Raw genomic sequence first — 21,190 nt, 5'->3', positions numbered from 1 at the left:
AACAAGCAATGCGCATGTGCAAAATTAAAAATATAAAATGGTGACCCATTGCACTGTACATAAGCAGGGAAAGAACTTATAGACTTCCTCAAAATAGTAACCAAACATCCTTCGAGCTACACAAAGTATTCCACATCTAATTCATAGTTTAACCCTTTAGCATTTAAACCGGCCATATCCAGCCATGATATTCTTCCAGTTTTAGGTTCAAACTGGCCAGATCCAGACTCTCACACCTATCTTACAATGTCATCCGAGAAACAAGCAATCACATCACTGAAATCTTGAAGTTACAAAATAATGCATGAATAATTGTAAGCAATGTAAATAAAAAGTATTACACTTGATATAACAATCTGAATGCTGAAGGATTAAAGATCTCTTGTGAGCCTTGTATTAAGAAATATTTCTTGCATTCTTTCTCTAGATTTATGTGAAAACTGGTCTTTTCCATGGAACTGAACTATTGTGTCCAACCAAAGAAACTGAGTGTGTTGACTCTCTAAATCCCCGCTGGAACCAATGGCTTGAATATGAAATTCCAGTATCTGAGATACCACGAAGTGCTCGACTCTGCCTTTCAATATGTTCTGTTGCTAAGCGACGGAAAACCAAAGTGAGTTTTTTTTTTTTTGCACTTACCTACTTTGAATATTCTGCATCATCATCATCATTAGCAGCAACAGTAGCAGTACCATCACCATGATTAGCACCAAAACCATCATCCTATATTGTACCTATTTTTTCTTTTAATCAACCAGATCTGGCTTTTCACATCTACCCTATTTTAAAAATAAACAATCAGGTCATCAAAATCTCAAAGCTATGAGATAGTGCATGATCAATTCAAAGCAATGTGAATAAATAAACATTACATTTGATAAAGTAATCCGGTTACTAAAGAGTTAAAGTTATTTACTACATGTTGTGCACCCTTTCATAATATCCCTGACAGAAACTAAAAACTATTTACCATTATTGCTAACGAGATAAATAGATTGATAGATGGATAGGTATATCACCGTTATAACTGATTAGTCACAGCTATAATTCTTTTTTTGATCGTCAGGCTAGTGTTAGGTTAAACAAGAATTAATAACAATATGACCACCACCACTGCACTGTCAACAACAGTAACAATCTACAAGACAATAAAGAAGTCATTGTGGGGTTGCTTGACCTGTAAAACATTGCACCTAAATCTTCCTCCGATGCTACCCAACCATCATCATCATAGTCACCATGGCTACCACTATCAGCTTCATCATCTCTACCAACATTGCCAGCCTCTGTTATCTCTATTATCACCACCACCACCACTACAAGTCACTTCTAACACTACCCCTACCAGCACCGTCACTATCATCATCTCTTATCACTTGTCACCTCTATAAACGCTGTCATCATCATCCTTACCATCTCATTCACCTGCAGCACCACCATCATCTTCATCGCCATCACTGTTATCATCATGCGTCACCTCTATCATCACTACTGCCATAATCATGTTCGTCAATATTGTCACAGCTACTGACTCCCTATATTTTATTTGGCTGCAGGAGGAGATAAATGTCAAAAGCAAAGAAGTTGTTAAAAAGAAGGAAAGGAAAGAAAAGGTAAGGCTATTGTTATTTAAAGATCTGTGTAAGCGTATGTGCGTGTGCACTGGTATATTTAGTAGAGATGACCCAGAAGTTGTTGTTCTTCAATTACTATTGCAAACAGCAGTAGCTTTCTTCAACTGAATACACATCGTTCATTGGCTAAAATTAACCCAAATATGACAACTTTAACATGAAATAACTTCTAATATACGAAATTTTGTTAAATATGTTCAACATAAACCGTGTTCTGGGTGAGTAATTCTACCAGTATATGAAGTTTCAAACTGTTTGGTTAAAAAAAAATCTATTAAAAAATCTGTGAGCCAAATTGAACAGATCTGGGTTGAGTAGGATCTTTTTAAGTTAATATATTATAGCTGGGTGCCTTTCCTGATGCCAACACTTTTAGCGAGCATAATACTTGAATATTTAATACATATGTATTAAATATATGTGTGCACACACACACGCCATGGTTATCTGTACCAGTTTCCATCTGTCAAGTTTCACTCAAAACAATTTGGTCGGCTTGAAAGACTATGATAGAAGATGCCTACTCAAGTTTCCACCATACATTGAATGAAACTGGAGCCATATGGTTGGGGTGGTTTAGTGTACCTCTTAATCACACAAACTTGCTTGTACCAAATGATATGTATTTATCATTTGTTGATATTTTTAAACTTGTTTTTCCATCTTGTTTCAGTTCGATTATGCTCTGGCCTGGGGTAATCTGCAAATGTTTGATTTCAACCACCGCCTGCTTAGTGATAAAGTGGGGCTTCATTTGTGGCCAATGCCTCAAGGCATGGATGAACTTCTCAATCCTATAGGAATACCAGGTAAAAGCATTTCCCTTCCTCTGTTTTTCTTGCACTCTTCCCTTCTCAACCCTACTTATTGTCTAGAAGAAATTCTTGGCTTGGCTTGGTTTGGCTTGGCTTGACTTCATGCTCTTGCTTGACAGGGCTGGGGTCATTCCAAGTTAGTGGTCCCAGAGGCATCATGCGTAGAGCTACCAGTACTCTCCATCGCTGGCAGTCCCATGCCAGCCCCTCTGCATCTTTGCAGATGACAGAAAGCCTCTGGAGATCTTTTCCAATCACATCCAACCATCTGGGGTGGGGCCTCTTCTGACCTGCAGCTTCTGCATTGAAAAATGTTAAAAGGTAGTTTGGCAATTCAGTTTCTTTTTTTTTTTTTTTGACACCTTTCTCAAGCTTCAGTGTTTCTCCCATGTGCAGTAGTCTCCCTTTTCTCCAGTCATCATTCCTCTTTATTGGTAGTCTTCTTTCTTGACTTGATAGTAATTTTCCCCCTCTGATTCTGCATAACAGCCAACATAACATCCATTGTTGCAAGGAATTTGCTTTGGACCCAGTATCTGTTTCCTGACTTTGCTTTTTATCAATATAAACATGTAAGAGATCCCAAGGAAGGAATAAACTTAAAGAATATATGTGTTGTGTAACAATTTTCAATATGTGAGCATGTGTATGTGTATCTCATCAGCATCATTTAACATCCATTGTCCATGCTGACATGGGTTAGACGGTTTGACCAGGGCTGGTAAGCTGAAGAGCTGCACCAGACTCTAATCTTATTTGGCATGGTTTCTACGACTGGATACCCTTCCTAATGCCAACTACTCCGAGAGTGTAATGGGTGCTTTTACATGCCACCAGCATGGGTCCCAGTTGCATGACACCAGTAGTTGCCAGGCCTATAATTTCACTTGGCTTGATAGGTCTTCAGTTCAAGCACAGCATATTGCCAAAGGTCCCAGTCATTTGTCATTGCCTCTGTGAGGTCCAGCACTTGAAAGGTGCTTTTTCATGTCACTGGCACAGATGCTAGTTATGCAAAACCAGCCTTGACTACATTGCCTCTGTGAGGCCCAACACTCAAAAGATGCTTTTTACACGCCAGTTATGTAACACCGGCATTGAACATGACTGTGATTTCATTTGGCTTGACGGGTCTTCTCAAGCAAGGCATATCGCCAAAGGTCTATCTATGTGTTTTTTCTTTGTGTTTTTTTTTAATATACACCTGGGCTGAGATGGTGAGGCAAGACCTTCGTACATTGGGCCTCACCGAGGCGATGACTACTGACCGAGACCTTTGGAAATGTGCTGTGCGTGAGAAGACCCGGCAAGCCAAGTAAGATCGTTGCCAGTGCCCCTGGACTGGCTCTTGTGCGGGTGGCACATAAGATGCACCATTTTGAGCATGGCCGTTGCCAGTACCGCCTGACTGGCATCCGTAGGATTTTCGAGCAAGATCGTTGCCAGTGCCCCTGGACTGGCTTGTGCGGGTGGCACATAAAAGACACCATTTCGAGCGTGGCCGTTGCCAGTATCGCCTGACTGGCCTTCGTGCAGGTGACACGTAAAAGCACCTACTACACTCTCTAAGTGGTTGGCGTTAGGAAGGGCATCCAGCTCTAGAAACTCTGCCAAATTTAGATTGGAGCCTGGTGTTGCCATCCGGTTTCACCAGTCCTCAGTCAAGTCGTCCAACCCATGCTAGCATGGAAAGCGGACATTAAACGATGATGATGATAATGATGATTGTATTGGATATTTTAATGTAACCAAAGTAATTTTTTGCCTCCTACTCTCCTTTTCTTCTTCTTCTCTATTATGAAGTACTTAATCTGTCGATTTCATTTCAGGTTCAAACCCAAACAAAGACTGTCCAAGTCTGGATATTGAATTTGACAAATTTTCCCATTCTGTAACGTTTGATATGGAAAAATTTGATAGATATTCCAAACAGAACTCGTACGATGGTTACGTACAAGATGGCTATGTGGATGTGAGTAGTTCTTTTATCTATTAACTGCTTTAGTTTTTAATTTGAGAAATGGAGAATGGTTGCATATGGAGCATTAGAATTTGGGTTTTATGTTTTCCTATTTAGCATTTAAACCTGCTATCTCAGGCCCAAATATTCTACCTTTCCTAAGTTAAAACTGACCAGATCCAGCCTCTCTCACCTGGCCTACAGTGACTACATCATGTAATGTTTGTTCTCCCCTCTGTGGGAATATGATTTAAGGAAGATTTGGCTATTATTTCTATCACGCTGAATAACAGCATAGAGGATCCTTTTCACAAGGAAGAATTGATGTGATTTTTGCATAGTGCTTGCTGGTAATGAAGGAAAAGAAAGTCCAAAACTACTATTTTGGTGATACTTCCCACAAAATTGATGGTCTTGGCTTGAATTTGTTTGGTCATAGATTTGTTAAATCAAGGTTGTCTTGGAGCTGTACAATATATAGCTTCCTTGTATAAAAAGAAGACGATTTATTATTATTATTATTATTGAGTGAGAGGGCAATGCATGCCATCAAAGTGACACTAATGTACAAATATACAAACCTGATATACCTATCATGACAACCCATATGATAAGAGTACACCAGGCGCATGCATCACAACCATATGTACACAATATTGTGATCTCATATCAAGATAAACAGCGCATGACCTTGCAGATGGGGCCCAGTTAGAATTTCCTTCAGGTTGAGTAGCGCATCCTGTTCACAAGGTCCCTGAACAAGAGTTGGTAATGGATAATGAACAAAACACCCATGTTTTCCGGAGGTGAATTATTCAAACCCCTAAGATTCCTTTCAAACATGGCCATCCCCTCATCAGCCACTAAGGCACATCCTCAGCTGGTTAAGATTAAGCAACTAACAAGCAAATCTGTGCTGTTGAGTAGAATATTTGCTGTAGCTCATCTTTTACACCAAGACAAAACATCATCATCATCATTATTATAGACAGTCTGAAAGAAGCTTCTGTGTGTGCTTGTATGTATGTCAGCAAGTGACAGTGTCATACAAGTGGTATCATTCTTTCATTTCCTCTCTTACATGGAATATATCTATATTCCATGTCAGAGAGGAATATTACCTTACTTGGAAACAGTTGCAGGTTGACAACAGGATGGGCATCCATCTATAAAAAACCTGCCCCACCAAATTCTGTCTGATCCATGCTTGCAAAGGTCAGATGTTAAAATAAATGATTATGGATCCAGAATAAGATTTAGTTGATAGAGCTTTCAGCAAAAGTATACTCTGTGACTTCTGAGCTGTTAGTTTCAACTGTAGTATGTGTTCTTTTTTTTTTTTTTTTAACTATAATTTAGTCTCTTAGGGTAAAATGAGGAAATAGGTTTTATTTTATATTGTTTCTATTTTATTTTTTCTTTATGCCAGAATAAGCAAGACATTGCCTGTGAGAGGGGTCAGTTGTCTTGTGTGATCATAGTAAAATTTAGTTGAGAGAACTTTTTTGGTAAAAGTATATTCTGCAATCTGTTGGTTTCTATTGTAGTATATAAATCCAGATGCTAAACAGATGAAACAACTAGAAGAACTAGTCAGCCGAGATCCTTTATCTGAACTTTCAGAACAAGAGATGCTTTTTGTATGGCAACTAAGGTAAGTCTGGTATCTTGTAACTTTGCCTTTCATCCACCTAGGAGTTCATAAAATATATGCTAATCAGGTCTTGTGTATCAATATCATATTCCACTTCCCTGAATTCATGGCCTTGTGCTTGGTGACGAGCTGGTAGAATTATTAGAGCTGCATGCCAGGCAAAATGCTTAGCAGCATTTTGTCCATCTTTAGGCTTGTGGCTAGTGCCTTCTTCTAACGGCAGGAAGAGCATGGTGAAGAAGAGGGTGGTTCCCCTGTGGTTGCTGCAGTTGAGTATGTTGCCCTTCTGTTTCCAGAAGGGGAGGATGATGCTCTGGGTCCAGTCATTTGGGAGTCACTCTGATCATCCTACCAGGGCTTTATTCTGTGGGCTGGAGGAGGCCTTGTAGCAGACCCTGTACCAGATGACTGGAGAAGATCTCCAGAAGCTTGATGTCACATTGAAGGATGCAGAGGGGCTGCCACGAGACCATTAGTGATGGAAAGCACTGGTGAACCCGTGCATGATCAGTGGAAATGAATAATAATAATAATAATAATTATTTATTTGTATCTTTTCTCTTAGAAACCATTGTGTACTGCTGCCACATTCCTTACCAAAACTGCTGAATTCTGTGAAATGGAATGATAGAAGTGAAGTGGCTGAGGTGTGTATCAGTATTATGTCCAGCTCTCTACCTTTCTGCTTACTTCTTATCTTTATTTTCTCTTTCATTCTGCATCATTCTCTTTCTTTTTTTCTTTACCACCTTATTTCTCTATCTTTCTCATTTTCTTTTTGTCAGTCTTTATTTCTCTTTTTCACATCGTTTTTTTTACATCCCATGACTTTCTCCTTCTCTCATTGGTCCCTTGGTACATAGCTAGATAAAAATATAATCTGTTTCCGTTTTTCCATCTAGGTTTACCGACTGTTACAAAAATGGCCAACTCTTTCACCAGAAGATGCTCTAGAGTTACTTGATTGTTCTTATATGGATACGAATATTCGGAACTTTGCTGTAGATTGCTTAGATAAAGGCTTAACTGATGATAAACTCTCCCAATATCTTTTACAAATTGTTCAGGTAAAGTAATTCCAAACTTTTTTATGCTGGTCAGCCACACGTGACTATATAGCACACTAGTTCTTTCTGATCTTTGCTTTAACAAAACTGTCATAACTGTTGAACGGTGATGAAAGAGTTCAAGATATTTCCAGCTTTGAACAAATTACTTTGTGGTTATTTGGTTTGACATTTTGTCTCCAGCTCACATCCCAACTAGGCCGATTGCCTTTCAGTTTTCCAAGGTTTATCAGCACTGGAGTTGATATTCTTTTATTCTTTTACTTGCTTCAATCATTTGACTGCAGCCATGCTGGAGCACCACCTTTAGTCGAACAAATCACCCCAGGACTTATTTTTTTGTAAGCCTAGTACTTATTCTATTGGTCTCTTTTGGAACAGTGGATAAGAGCATCACTTCCTCCTTAACTTTTGCAAATATTTTCTTTCCTCACTACTTCTCTTGTTTCTCATTTTCAGGCTATAAAATATGAACCTTACCTGGATAACCGTTTGACACGGTTTCTGCTGAAGAGAGCTTTATTGAATCAAAGGATTGGACAGTTCTTCTTCTGGCATTTAAGGTAATATTCTTTGTATTTTTGAGACTATCCTTCTCGGTGGAGTTGGTGGACGGCAGAAGTAGCAGAATGTTGAATGAAATACCTAGCATTATTGTGTGACGTGTAAGGTAGCGAGCTGGCAGAATCATTACCACACCAGGCAAAATGCTTAGCAGTGTTTCATCCATCTTTTTGTTCTGAGTTCAAATTCTGCTCTGGTCAACTTTGCCTTTCCTCCTTTTGGAGTCTATAAAATAAGTACCAGTTGAGCACACTGGAATCAGTGTAATTGACTTGGCTCCCCCTCCCCTAAAATTGCTGGCTTTGTGCCAAAATTTGAAATCATTCTATTGCATCTATTTACTGTCTTGAGTAAGATGAGCTTCGCTTTTTATCCTCTCTCGGTTGATAAAATCAAATAAGTCAGGTAATTCAAATTTGTAGCCTTGTGCCTTGCATGGGTTGATGGATGGCAAAATGTGTAGAGAGTTAAATGAAATGCTTCACAGTATTTCGTTACATCTCTATCAATCCTGAATAAGAAAAGTCAACAATGGCAGGATTTGAAACCAGAACACAGAGTCAGTTAAAGTGACTATACCTACTTTTGAAATCTGTGACCTTGCACCTTTGTTAAAATTATTATTTAGCATGTCAAGCAAAACACTTAGCAGCATTTTGTCTGTTTTTACATTCTGAGTTAACATTCTGCAATGGTCAACTTTGCCCTTCATTTTGGGGGTCAATAAAATAGTACCAGATGAACACTGGGGTTGATGTAATTGACCTACTCCCTTCTCAAAATTGCTGGCTTTGTGCCAAAATGTGAAATCATCATCATCATTATTATTATTATTGAGTGAGAGAGCAGCACATACCATCAAAGCATGTACCATCTGTACCCTGGGGTACAAATATGCAAAGCCCAGTATACCCATCATGACTAACCATCTGATAAGGGTACAACTAAGGGCTGAGATGATTGGTGTCTTGCTATACTTGAGAAAACCTGTATATACTGGTCCCTTTGCCTACACCAGTGGTTCTCAAGCACTTTTTGTCTTTGATTCCTATTTTACTTGGGTGAACAATCATAGCCATTTGATGTTTAAAAAAATACTATTATGGTTTTAGAATTAAATATTATTAGGAATTGCATTAAAAAGTTGTTGTTAAGATATTTGCTGTATTGAAGAAATATAAGCAATTTATTGCACATACATTTTAACAAAAGAATAATTATATGAACTCATTCAGAGATCCATTTACTTAATGCATTTAATACAATATCATTTATGTAGTTAGTGCATTAAATCATTTTTAAACCTAATGTTTTCAGATCTGAAATGCACGAAACGTCTATTCGTTTACGGTTTGGCTTAATCTTAGAGGCCTACTGTCGGGGATGCGGTGCATTTCTGAAAAACCTTTTGAAACAGTTGGAAGCTCTAGACAAGCTAGCAAAGCTTTCTGATAAGTTAAAATCAGAATTCATGCGAGAGGTAAGCATTTTCGGTTAAAACAGCACCCTACAAAAATTTATGCTTTTGTTACTTTCTCTTTTCTGTTTTTTTTTTTTTTTTGTCTTTTTCAATGTTTAACTTTTTAATTTTTTACTTGTTTCAGTCATTGCACTGCAATCGCATTGGGACATTGCCTTAACCCTTTAACATTCAAACTGGCCATATCCAGCCCCAATATTCTACCTATTTTTTTGGCTGCAACCAGCCAGACCAAACTTCTCACACCTACCCTGCAATATTTTATTTTAAAAGTAAACAGTCACATGATTGAAATCCCAAAGCTATGAGATAAACACTTGATTACTTCAAAGCAATGAGAACGAATAAACATTACATTTAACTGAGTAATCTGACTGCTAAAGGGTTAAACAATTTAATTGAACTAATACGAGGGGATGCTGAAAAGTTCCTGGCTTTGGATAAAAGAAAATACAGGAGAATCAGTTAATTATGATTTTATTCAACATATTTCTCCCTCAGATTCACACACTTATTGCAGCAGTCTTTCAGTTTTTCTAAGCCCTGTAAAAGAACTTGGAAAGTTAGGCCCTCCAACCAGGCCTTTCACGATACTCTTAAAGCCAGGATCTTTTCTACATCTCTTGTATATGTGTGTGTATATATATATATATATATATTATTATCATCATCATCATCATCATTTAACGTCCATCTTCCATGCATGGGCAGAACGGTTGCCAGGAACCAGCCAGATAGAAGACTACCCCAGGCTACCGTGTCTGTTTTGGCAGGGTTTTTATGGCTGGATGCCCTTCCTAAGATCAACCACTCTGCAGAGTGGAGCGAGTGCATTTTACATGGCATACTCAGGCAGGCCATCCATCTACGAGCTGAAATGAAGAGCTGATTAAGAAGATTCAGTGAATTAGTCATGGATGAACACTGTGTAACAATTCAGGAAATTGCTCACAAAGTGGGAATAAGCACAAGATCAGTGCATTTCGTTTTAATGGAGGATTTGTGCATGTGGAAAGTGTTGGTGAAATTTGTCCCAAAGTTGGAAAAGCGGAAGCAACTCCGTGTGGAAATCGCTCAGAACATATTGGACCGTGCAAACCACAACCCAGACTTCATGAAGACCATCATCACTGGTGATGAGATATGGGTTTATGGTCTCTGCTCAATGTGTTCAGTCATCTTGCATGAGAAACAAGAATTCTACGAGTGCACACTTCAATATTTGCATTCTAGGCATAACAGGTGGGAACTGACCTTGCGGACCAGCGTGAAAATTTTCACAGATGCGTAGGAAGGTTGGTGTCACTTCACACCCAAAGTATTATTTTTATGCAGCGTTAGTCTTGGCAAGTAGAAATAGTCAGATAACTTTTGAACACACCTCATATTTATATGGTTTTAGCAACCATAGCTGATCAATTAGATCAGGGGTTTTCAAACTTTTTGACTTGCGGACCCCCTTATATTTCAGGCTTTACCTTAGGGACCCCCTTATAAACGCTTATGAAATTTATAACATATATTTTTACATTTATTTATTTAACAGTATTTAACAAATAGGTTTATTGTCAATTAAAAGATTTTGATTAAAAAACATACATAAAATCAAATTGCCCATAAAAAGTATTTGCTGTCCACGGACCCCCTGTCTTGTCCTTGCGGACCACAGTTTGAAAACACCTGAATTAGATAAACATTCATGGTTTTTAAACCTGGTGAAGGGATAGGTTGACTATGTTACTATTTGTTTTTCCTTAGGCATCCATGTTTCTGTGAATTTGTTGTCTTATTTCATTTCAGGATGAACAGAAACGTTTTCTCACAGACCAGCTTTCCCAGGCTGATTACTTGGAAGCCCTACAGCGTTTTACATCCCCTCTAAACAGCAGTCACATGTTAGGTGACATCCTGTAAGTACCACAACTCTGCTACGATTACAACAATCTTTGTCTCTGGAAATTCTCTGTCTTTATTACCGTGTGTGTGTGTGTGTGCAATCATCATCTAAGTTGTGTGTTTATAATTTCATCCTTGTACTGCCCTCAATGTCTTGGTCCTTATGGACAATAAAAGAACAAATTGATGCTGTTGTTGTTGTTGTTACTTGATTTTTTTCATTAAGTTTGGTTGTGTTTTTCTCTGCAGTGTTCGGCAATGCTACTTGAAGACATCAAAAAAACGTCCACTTTGGCTTGTATGGCAGAATCCAGATCCACTTGCAGATTACTGGCTTTCATATTACAAGTTGATTTTCAAAAATGGAGATGGTCAGTCTGTAAACTAATCTTAAACCTAATTCCTCTATTAACTTTATTCTCTTCAACCAAGGGCTCCACTACTCACTTGGGTAGAGGGAGCTATTGGCTCCTTCATCTGTTTAGTAATAATGTTTTCAAATTTTGGTAAAAGGCCAGCAGCTTCAAGGGAAGGGCCAAGTCAGTTAAACTGATGCCAGTGCTCAACTGGTACTTATTTTATCGACCCTGAAAGGATGAAAGATAAAGTCAACCTTGGTAGAATTTGAACTCAAAATGTAAAGTCAGATAAAATGCTGCTAAGCGTTTTGTCTGGCATACTAACAATTCTGCCAGCTCACCGCCTTAATATATATATATATATATATATTTATTAAATGGAGTAAAACGCATATGTTAACTGAATACTTTTATTTCCAACATATGTTTCGAAGATTACAAATTATACCTTCCATAGGAATAGGTGATGTTGATAAGAATGTAATCTTCTCTTCAGGGAAATGCATGGGAACCAGCTTAAACGTAAGACATTTTAACCGAATATCTGAATATATATATCCGAATATATATATGAATACAGACATGGCTGTGTGGTTACAAAGTTTACATCACAACCTTGTAGTTCCAGGTTCCAACCTACTGTGTGTCACATTGGGCGAGTATCTTCCACCATAGCCTCAGGTTGACTAATGCCTTGTGAGTAAAATGTGGTAAATGAAATCCATAATGTGTGTGTGTGTGTTTATTTCAACATAGACTGTGACCATCCAGTCTTCATTTTTTTACATTACAGACATAGGATAAGTGTGTCATTTGAAGAGTATTTAGCTGCTAATCCTTTGTTTTCAAGGGGGGGGGGAGAATTTAGTTGCAGGTCTTCTCCATTCTGAGCATGTAGTTGTGCTATTTATAACTTATGATAAAGTGTACATTCTTCACTTTCAGTGACTCAGCCCATTTGTGGTGTATCATAGGTATAATGGGGAAAGCCTTAGCACTTAATCTGGCTATATCTGGCCGAAATATTCATCCCCGTTTTATCTTCTAACTGGCTAGATCCAGCCTCTCACACTTCTACAATACTGGCACTGTCAGCTACGATGGTGAGGGTTCCGGTTGATCTGATCAACGGAACAGCCTGCTCATCAAATTAATGTGCTTGTGGCTGAGCTTTTCATAGACACCTCTCTGAAGAAGCATTTTGGAGATGAAAGCTTTGCTTACACACAAATCTGCTTCCTGTTTTTATAGACTGTTTTGTCACTTTTATCTCCGACCTCTGTCAAATTTTCAAATGTTTTTGTATTTCAATTTTTCTGTTAGATTTGAGACAAGACATGCTCACTCTTCAGGTGATAAGAATTATGGATTCCATCTGGAAAAATGAAGGCATAGATTTAAGGTAATGTTTTTTCTTATACTTTCACTCTCTCTCGTGCGTGCGTGCGTGCGTGCGTGCGTGCGTGCGTGCGTGCGTGCGTGCGTTCATTTATTTATATTTTCTACCTTTCTATTTGTCTAATTAACTGTTCCTTCCCTTTAAACATTTCTGGCCTTATTCCTGTGTTAGAAAATTTAAGGTTCTAGATTGGTAGAATCCAAAGAGTGTCCAACTAAATGTTTTGCAGTATTCAGTTATGGCACTTTCTGATCCTGCCAAGATCAGATTTCATCCTTTAGAGGTCGTTAAAATAAACTACGTGTCAAAAACTGTTTTGTTTGATGTTGCCAAGTACCCACTCCCTCTTAATTTCCAGGCCTGTGCCTAATTTAGAAATTAGTTCTACTACTTCTAAAATTAATTAGTTTACTAACCATGTTGATTGACATGATCAGAGCTACTCATCATCAAAACCAATGGAGGATCTAATTTCTGTGCTTAATGATTTATTTTCTATCCTATAGGATGATACCATATGGTTGTTTGTCGACCGGTAAAGAGATGGGACTCATAGAGGTAGTTCCAGCAGCTACCACTGTGATGGCTATCCAGCACCGTGGAGGCAAGACTGCAGCAATGCAGTTGGACAGCTCTCAGCTGCATAAATGGATCAAAGAGCGCAACCAGAAAGAACAGTAAGTGCATGTATTTATTTATTTTATTATCAATATATGGATTATTAGTACATCATCATCAGCATTTAACGTCCGTTGTCCATGCTGGCATAGGTTGGACGGTTTGACCAGGGTTGGCAAGCTAGAAGGCTGCACCAGACTCCAGTCTGATTTGGCATGGTTTTCTATGGCTGGATGCCCTTCCTAATGCCAACCATTCTGAGAGTATAATGGGTACTTTTAAGTGCTACCAGCATGGGTGCCATTCGTGTGACACCAGTATCTGCCATAACGGTGATTTTACTTTGCTCAAGGGATGTTCTTCTCAAGCACAGCATAATGCCAAAGGTCTTGGTCATTTGTCATTGACTCTGTGAGGCCCAACACTCAAAAGGTGCTTTTTACATGCCACCAGTATTGGTCCCTTTGTTTCCATGAGGCCCAACACTCAAAAGGTGCCTTTTATATGCCACCAACATGGGTGCTAGTTACATGACACCAGCATCGGCCATAACTATGATTTCACTTGGCTCGATGGGTCTTCTCAAGCACAGCATATTGCCAAAAGTCTCGATCACTTGTCAATGCCTCTGTGAGGCCCAAAGTTCAAAGCTCATGCTTCACCACCTCGTCCCATGTCTTCCTGGGTCTACTTCTTTACACAGCTATCCTCATCCATACACATCACATGGACCATACCAGTGCAATTGTCTCTCTTGCACACCACATCTTGTGCCTCTTTTCTCTCAGGTTGCTTACACTGTCAAACATACACACTGACATTGCACATCCACTGAAGCGTACTGGCTTCATTTCTTTCAAGCCTACACGTGTCCTCGACTGTCACAGCTCATGTTTCACTGCCGTGTGGCATAGCTGTTTGCACACAGGCATCATTTCATCTACCTTTCGCTCTGAGGGAGAGGCTCTTTGTTGCCACCAGAGCTAGGTGCTCTCTGAACTTTGCCCATCCTATTCTTATTCTCACAATACAATTATTATAGTTATTTTTAATATATTTAAGTACCAGTCAAGTTGGTGGTTCTTTAATATAATGAAGTTTGAGTGTTACTCTTTACCCAACGCTAAATGATGAAATCAGAGGCATAATTGAAATCTGTTGTATGACAAAATAAAAATACTGTTATTAATATATTTAAGTACCAGTCAAGTAGTGATTGGTGGTTTCTTAATATAATGAAGTATGAGTGTTACACTTTACACAAGTCTAAGAGATGAAATCGTAGACATAATTGAAATCTGTTATATGACAAAATAAAATTCCAGTGTTATGCTTTTAATAACCTTAAATATGGAAAGAAATCAGACATTACAGAAATTTTTAACGTACTAAAACTGGTCTTAGTATTATAATTTAGTGTTTTAAATATGGAACAAAGAGAAGACATAATCGAAATGTTTAATTCTTTCGTTACAATATTTCTAACCATAATTCAACCTTTATATGTTTCAATTAAATTCAAAAAATAATCATAAATTTAGACTAGTTTCTTAAAACAACTCTAACTTATTTGAAATGTTGAGTAATGTAGACTGATATTATACATGTAAATATTACCAACAGTTTCTTTTTATCTTGCAGATATGACATAGCAATTGATACCTTTACAAAATCCTGTGCTGGGTACTGTGTTGCTACATTTGTTTTAGGCATTGGGGACCGACATTCTGAGAACATTATGATGACTGAAGAAGGACAGGTAAAAACAAAAATAGAAGAACTTCTTAAAATTAAGTTTAAAACCAAATATTTTAAACACTTGTAGGGACACTGTATTTCATTATGCAGCCATAATATACTACAGAGTGTATTAAACACTTTTATAAGTTAATGCTGTGTTCTACTGTGTTAGCACTTGTTAAGGTTATCTCTACAGATTTTCTTGCAAATTATCAGAAATATATCATCTATAGAGATAAACTTAACAAGTGTAATATTTTAGATATATTGTTCAAGGAGACAATTGGTAAAATCATAAATGCACTGAATTAAATGCCCTGAGATTGGTGCAGCCATCGAGCTCTCCAGTCCTCAGTCAAACCGTCCAACCCATGCCAGCATGGAAAGCGGACGTTAAACGATGATGATGATTTACATCCATTTGTTTATCCCATTTCCTGAAGAGAATAAAGTCTATCTGGCTTGGGTGTCCACCAGATTGACAAGCAATCAGGTGGTTGGCTGGTTTCCTGAAGTTAGTGGTGCAAATTACGGTACCATTAGTGTCTCAGAATTCCAGCAGCCTTGTTACCACTTCATTCCTCGAACCAAAGCCATAACCCTTATGTATGCGTACGTGTTTGTTTACAGTTGTACTCTATAAAAGTCACTACATGCAATGCTGTCACATCTACTGTCAACAAATCATCTGCTCATTTCACGCCTTGAAAGTCATGAAATAAAAAAATCCATTACTTGAAAAGCAGAGAAGAGTTAGCAACAAAAAATACACACTGGCTATAAAACAAAAAATTATCACTTTTTTGTTTTGTTTTGCTTTGTCGTTTTGTCAGGTATTCCATATTGATTTTGGTCACTTTCTAAATCACAAAAAGAAGAAGTTTGGAATCAACCGTGAGCGAGTGCCTTTTGTTTTGACGGAAGACTTCATCAAAGTTATAGCAAAGGGTGCTGACCAACCTCAGAAAAATGAACTTTTTGAACAGTGAGTATACGCTTTGTCTTCTCTCTTATAGAGACTGGTCTGTTTTGGAAGTGAGTGATAGAAGGATAGAGAAAAAATGCTGTAGAAGGATGCTAGAATTGTGGATCGTGGGTATATGTATCATAATTTTTTTGTGTTGTTTTATTTTTTTTGTCATGCTTGTGTGAGTTGTGAGATATGTATTGAAGCAATATTCTGTGACTGGATGCCTTTCCTGTCATTAAGCCTTACTGCCAAGCTACAAGGGCATATTATTCATAGATGTAAACAGTATTAATGAGAGATTAATGTTGCCTTTCATCCCTCCAGGGATCAATATGTGTGCCTAAATTAGAAGTTAATATTTTAACTGTTATTTTAACTGTTATTATTCTTTGTTATTCCTTTTGTCTTTATATGTTAACATTTGAGATAGAACTATACAATATATTCTTTTTTTCATTCCATAACTGCTGCTGTTGATGATGATGATGATGCAGGTTTCAACAACTGTGTGGCCAAGCTTATTTGGCACTTCGCAAACATGCCAAGCTTTTCATCACCCTTTTCACACTGATGCTCTCTTGTGGCATCCCTGAGTTACAGTCAATGGATGACATAGGATACCTTCGCAAGACACTGGCTGTGGAGAAATCTGAGCAGGAAGCTGCCACTTATTTTCAGGAACAATTCAATAATGCCTATGGTGGCTCTTGGACAACTAAGCTGGACTGGTTCTTCCATTACCTGCACAACCGGAATCGGTGAGAAACAGACACAATCCCAAAACATAAACACGACCTTGCAAGCAGAGAGACATATGTTCATACATCATATATATGCATATATATATATATGTGTGTATACAGACACACACACTTATAGTAAATAAACATATGCTGAAAATGCATGTATGTGTGTGCGTGCGTGCATGTGTGTGTGTGTGTGTACATATATGTATGATTGCTGTGTGTAATATAAATTACACGTGTGTTGTGTATGTGTGTGAATATATATATGTATATATGCACACACACACAGACATATATAAACATACACACACGCACACACATCCTGATAACTTCCCTTTCTCTTTGGTTTGTCACGTTTTTTCTCAACATTTTAATTTTTTTTTTTTGTTCCTTAACTTATCCCACCCAAGTGCTCCAAGATATCCTCTTTAATTGCACCAGGACACCATCATTATAATCATTATCATTGTCACCTACACCACCACCATTGTCTGACAGACTCTTGTCACTTGCCACCACCTTTTTTCTCTCTACCCCACCCCCACCCATTCTATCCGTCTCTGACTTCTTCCATCTAACCATCTTCATTGTTCATTCACCTTGTCATCTTCACTCTCTTGTACTTTCCTTCTATCTTCTCTGAATACTTCTGAAAGGGAAGCAAAATATTCACACCCACATGTGCGTGTGTATGTGGGTATGTGTGTGTGTATGTATACCTACATGCATACATATATATATATATATATATATGATATATATATATATATAAAACAAACAAAAATGTTACATGACAATGAAAAAATTTTAAAAAACAACAAAAAATATTGCCCCCATCCCCATTCCCTTGAGTGATGCCAAATAGGCTGTCTTAGTCTGGCTTTCTTGCTCTTATTATATATATTCTGAAATAAATAACCCATCCCTCAAAAAATGTATATATATATATACATATACATATATATATATAAATATTATGAAAAACATTGAATAAAACAATGTCTGTATCTATTGATCTTTGTCTGTGTCTGTTTTTGTGAATCTGAATATGTGTGATGAAAGATAAATATGAACCGAGAAAAATAACAAAGTGACCAGTAAACATGAATTTGGGTAGCAGAGATGATGAAAGCGATACTCGTTCATCTTCAAGATAAGGTAAACAAATGATTAGTGGTGCCTACTACTAATTCTGAATAAGATACTTTTTTACTCTTTTACTTGTTTCAGTCATTTGACTGCGGCCATGCTGGAGCACCGCTTTTAGTCGAGCTAATCGACCCCAGGACTTATTCTTTGGAAGCCTAGTACTTATTCTATCGATCTCTTTTTGCCGAACCGCTAGGTTACAGGGGCATAAACACACCAGCATCAGTTGTCAAGCGATGTTGGGGGGACAAACACAAGCACACATACATATATATATATATATATATACATATACGACAGGTTTCTTTCAGTTTCCATCTACCAAATCCACTCACAAGGCTTTGGTCGGCCCGAGGCTATAGTAGAAGACACTTGCCCAAGGTGCCACACAGTGGGACTGAACCCGGAACTATGTGGTTGGTAAGCAAGCTACTTACCACACGGCCACTCCTGCGCCTAATCTTAAAAAAAAGATTTTTTTTTTGTTAGAGCAAGAGGACAATCTTGTGTGTGTGTATCATCATTATTCGCTTTACATGTTGGAATGGGTTGGACAGTTAGATAATCTCGTGGTTGTGAGCATAAGACTTAAACCACTGTACCTTTAACGTAATATACAGGCAGCAGCTTCAAGAGTGATACAATCTGTTTAAAGAGTGGTCCTTTGAATTACAGTTACAAAACTACCCAAGCGACTTCATAGTTTCCATCCATCTAATTTCACTCCCAAGGTGTGGGTCAACTGGTAGCTATGGAGGTGAAGCTGGTATATATATATACTTGGCTGAGGTATTTGACCTCATGATTGCTGATGCGCGTGACCTTCTTAATTTTTTAGCCATATTTGACCCTTGCTATAAATAGAACAATGAGTAAAGATAAATTGTTAGAAAGGAAAGATGAATAACCACAGAGGGAGAGGGAGAAGGAGAAAGAGAGAAAGACAGGGCGAAAAAGACAAGGATGGAAAGAAATAGAAAGAAGGAGAGAGAATTGCAAAGAAGAAGAAAGGAGAGGAAACGAGAGAAGAATCTAGATCTAGATGATGATTCCATTATTCAGTATTTAGTTCTTCTTCTACATCTGAGGACACAGACACATGCAATCACAAGACAAACGACATGCTTGACATATCCACAAAAAACTAGGGAAAGCTCAAGTGTTATATATATATATTCCACTTTTTCACCCTTACTTGTTTTGTTTAATATCCTGTTTGAGAGCTCTGGTTTACCGGAACTGGTCGGATGCTTTCCATTCTTTTACTTACTTCCCCCCATGGTTGTTGAACTCTTATTTTCTTCCCTGTCAGATCTTTAAAATATTATTATAATTTTTATAAAGATAGTAAGCTGGCAGATTTGTCACGATGCCAGACAAAATGCTTAGCAGCACTTTTTCTAGCTCTTTTACTCTTTTACTTGTTTCAGTCATTTGACTGCGGCCATGCTGGAGCACCGCCTTTAGTCGAGCAAATCGACCCCAGGACTTATTCTTTGGATACCTAGTACTTATTCTATCGGTCTCTTTTGCCGAACCGCTAAGATACGGGGATGTAAATACACCACCATCGGTTGTTATGTGATGTTGGTGGGACAAACACAGACACACAAACATATACACACACATACATATATATATATATACATATACGACGGGCTTCTTCCAGTTTCCATCTACCAAATCCACTCACAAGGCTTTGGTCGGCCCGAGGCTATAGTAGAAGACACTTGCCCAAGGTGCCACGCAGTGGGACTGAACCCGGGACCATGTGGTTGGTAAGCAAGCTACTTATCACACAGCCACTCCTGTGCCTATGTTGTTTACTCTTTTGTGAGTAAATTAGTGGACAATTGTTTCATTCTAAAATCAACTTTGTCATCCATCAGAGGCACCAACATAAATGACAAATTACAGAAGAAATCAATACTCAGAAACAAGGAATCAGTCCATTGTATCAATTAGTCAGGTAGAGATCTATTATGTAAAAAATTAAAGAGAACTTATTTGTACACTATTTTGTAGTAGTAGTAGTCTCTTTTGTCTGAACTGTGCGCGTGTGCATGTGTACATGACCAAGTGAGTGGGGAGGCAAAAAATGAAGAGTAGGTTAAAAATTGAAATGTGGTGAGGATAAAAAGGAAATCATATCAGAGACATGACATGGAGTAGGGGTGGTGGGGGAAATTGAAGGATTGGTCGTGGGAACTGTGATGTTTAGATGTTTGCTGTGAGGCAATGTATTTTGTTTATTGTAATGTTGTAAGTGGAGAGATAGAGAGAGAGAGGTGGGGGGGGACTAGATCACATATTGCAATGTGTGATCTTTATCCAAAATAGACAAATAAATTTGGATGATATGTCATTAATTTGGGCGTTTGGAAAAAAAGTTTCTGATGCTGAGGTTTTTTTAGAAGAAACCTTTTGGGAAATCAGTATCAGAAATTATATTCATTTGAAAATTGAGCCAGAATTCATTATACTTCTGTGTTATCTGTTTTATGTTTTTAATGTATAGGCGCAGGAATAGCTGTGTGGTATGTAGCTTGCTTACCAACCACATGGTTCTGGGTTCAGTCCCACTGTGTGGCACCTTGGGCAAGTGTCTCCTACTATAACCTCGGGCCGACCAAACCCTTGTGAGTGGATTTGGTAGACGGAAACTGAAAGAAGCCTGTCGTATATATGTATATGTATTTATATATGTGTATGTGTTTGTGTGTTTGTCCCCCCCAACATCACTTGACAACCGATGCTGGTGTGTTTACGTCCCCGTAACTTAGTGGTTCGGCAAAAGAGACCGATAGATTAAGTACTAGGCTTACAAAGAATAAGTCCTGGGATCGATTTGCTCGACTAAAGGCAGTGCTCCAGTATGGCCGCAGTCAAATGACTAAAACAAATAAAAGAGTAAAAGAGTATTGCAATTAGATTGATATCATTACTGCATTACATTATGGTTCATATGACTATATTATTATTTCATTTAAATTATCATTACTATATTGTTTTAAGATCTATATTATTAGATTGAGGGTTGGCTGAAAAGTTCATATGAGGATCAAGATACTCTCATGGAATGTGACCAAATGAGACTTATTTTTCAACATAGTCCTCCTTGCGGTCCACACACTTC

General features: G+C 38.0%; 1 protein-coding gene across 4 annotated transcripts in view; it reads left to right on the top strand.

The window, feature by feature from the left end:
• LOC106883036 (phosphatidylinositol 4,5-bisphosphate 3-kinase catalytic subunit alpha isoform) overlaps nt 1-17,918 on the top strand; it is a 46,617-nt gene extending 28,699 nt beyond the window's left edge. For all 4 annotated transcript variants that reach the window (XM_014933898.3, XM_089342778.1, XM_052977095.2 and 1 more), the window contains 16 exons: nt 428-616; nt 1,560-1,616; nt 2,311-2,446; nt 4,282-4,424; nt 5,960-6,066; nt 6,632-6,713; nt 6,969-7,133; nt 7,593-7,696; nt 9,015-9,177; nt 10,978-11,087; nt 11,323-11,444; nt 12,756-12,834; nt 13,338-13,508; nt 15,091-15,208; nt 16,023-16,174; nt 16,654-17,918. In XM_014933898.3, the coding sequence (XP_014789384.1) occupies nt 428-616; nt 1,560-1,616; nt 2,311-2,446; nt 4,282-4,424; nt 5,960-6,066; nt 6,632-6,713; nt 6,969-7,133; nt 7,593-7,696; nt 9,015-9,177; nt 10,978-11,087; nt 11,323-11,444; nt 12,756-12,834; nt 13,338-13,508; nt 15,091-15,208; nt 16,023-16,174; nt 16,654-16,921 (2,166 nt within the window). In that variant the 3' untranslated portion in view covers nt 16,922-17,918. The remainder of the gene's footprint in view (nt 1-427; nt 617-1,559; nt 1,617-2,310; nt 2,447-4,281; nt 4,425-5,959; nt 6,067-6,631; nt 6,714-6,968; nt 7,134-7,592; nt 7,697-9,014; nt 9,178-10,977; nt 11,088-11,322; nt 11,445-12,755; nt 12,835-13,337; nt 13,509-15,090; nt 15,209-16,022; nt 16,175-16,653) is intronic.
• Nucleotides 17,919-21,190: the final 3,272 nt, after the last annotated feature.

This window comes from Octopus bimaculoides, chromosome 26, assembly GCF_046866305.1.
Source record: "Octopus bimaculoides isolate indiv1 chromosome 26, ASM4686630v1, whole genome shotgun sequence".
Lineage (NCBI taxonomy): Eukaryota > Metazoa > Mollusca > Cephalopoda > Octopoda > Octopodidae > Octopus > Octopus bimaculoides.
This window is presented reverse-complemented; position numbering and strand designations above follow the sequence as displayed.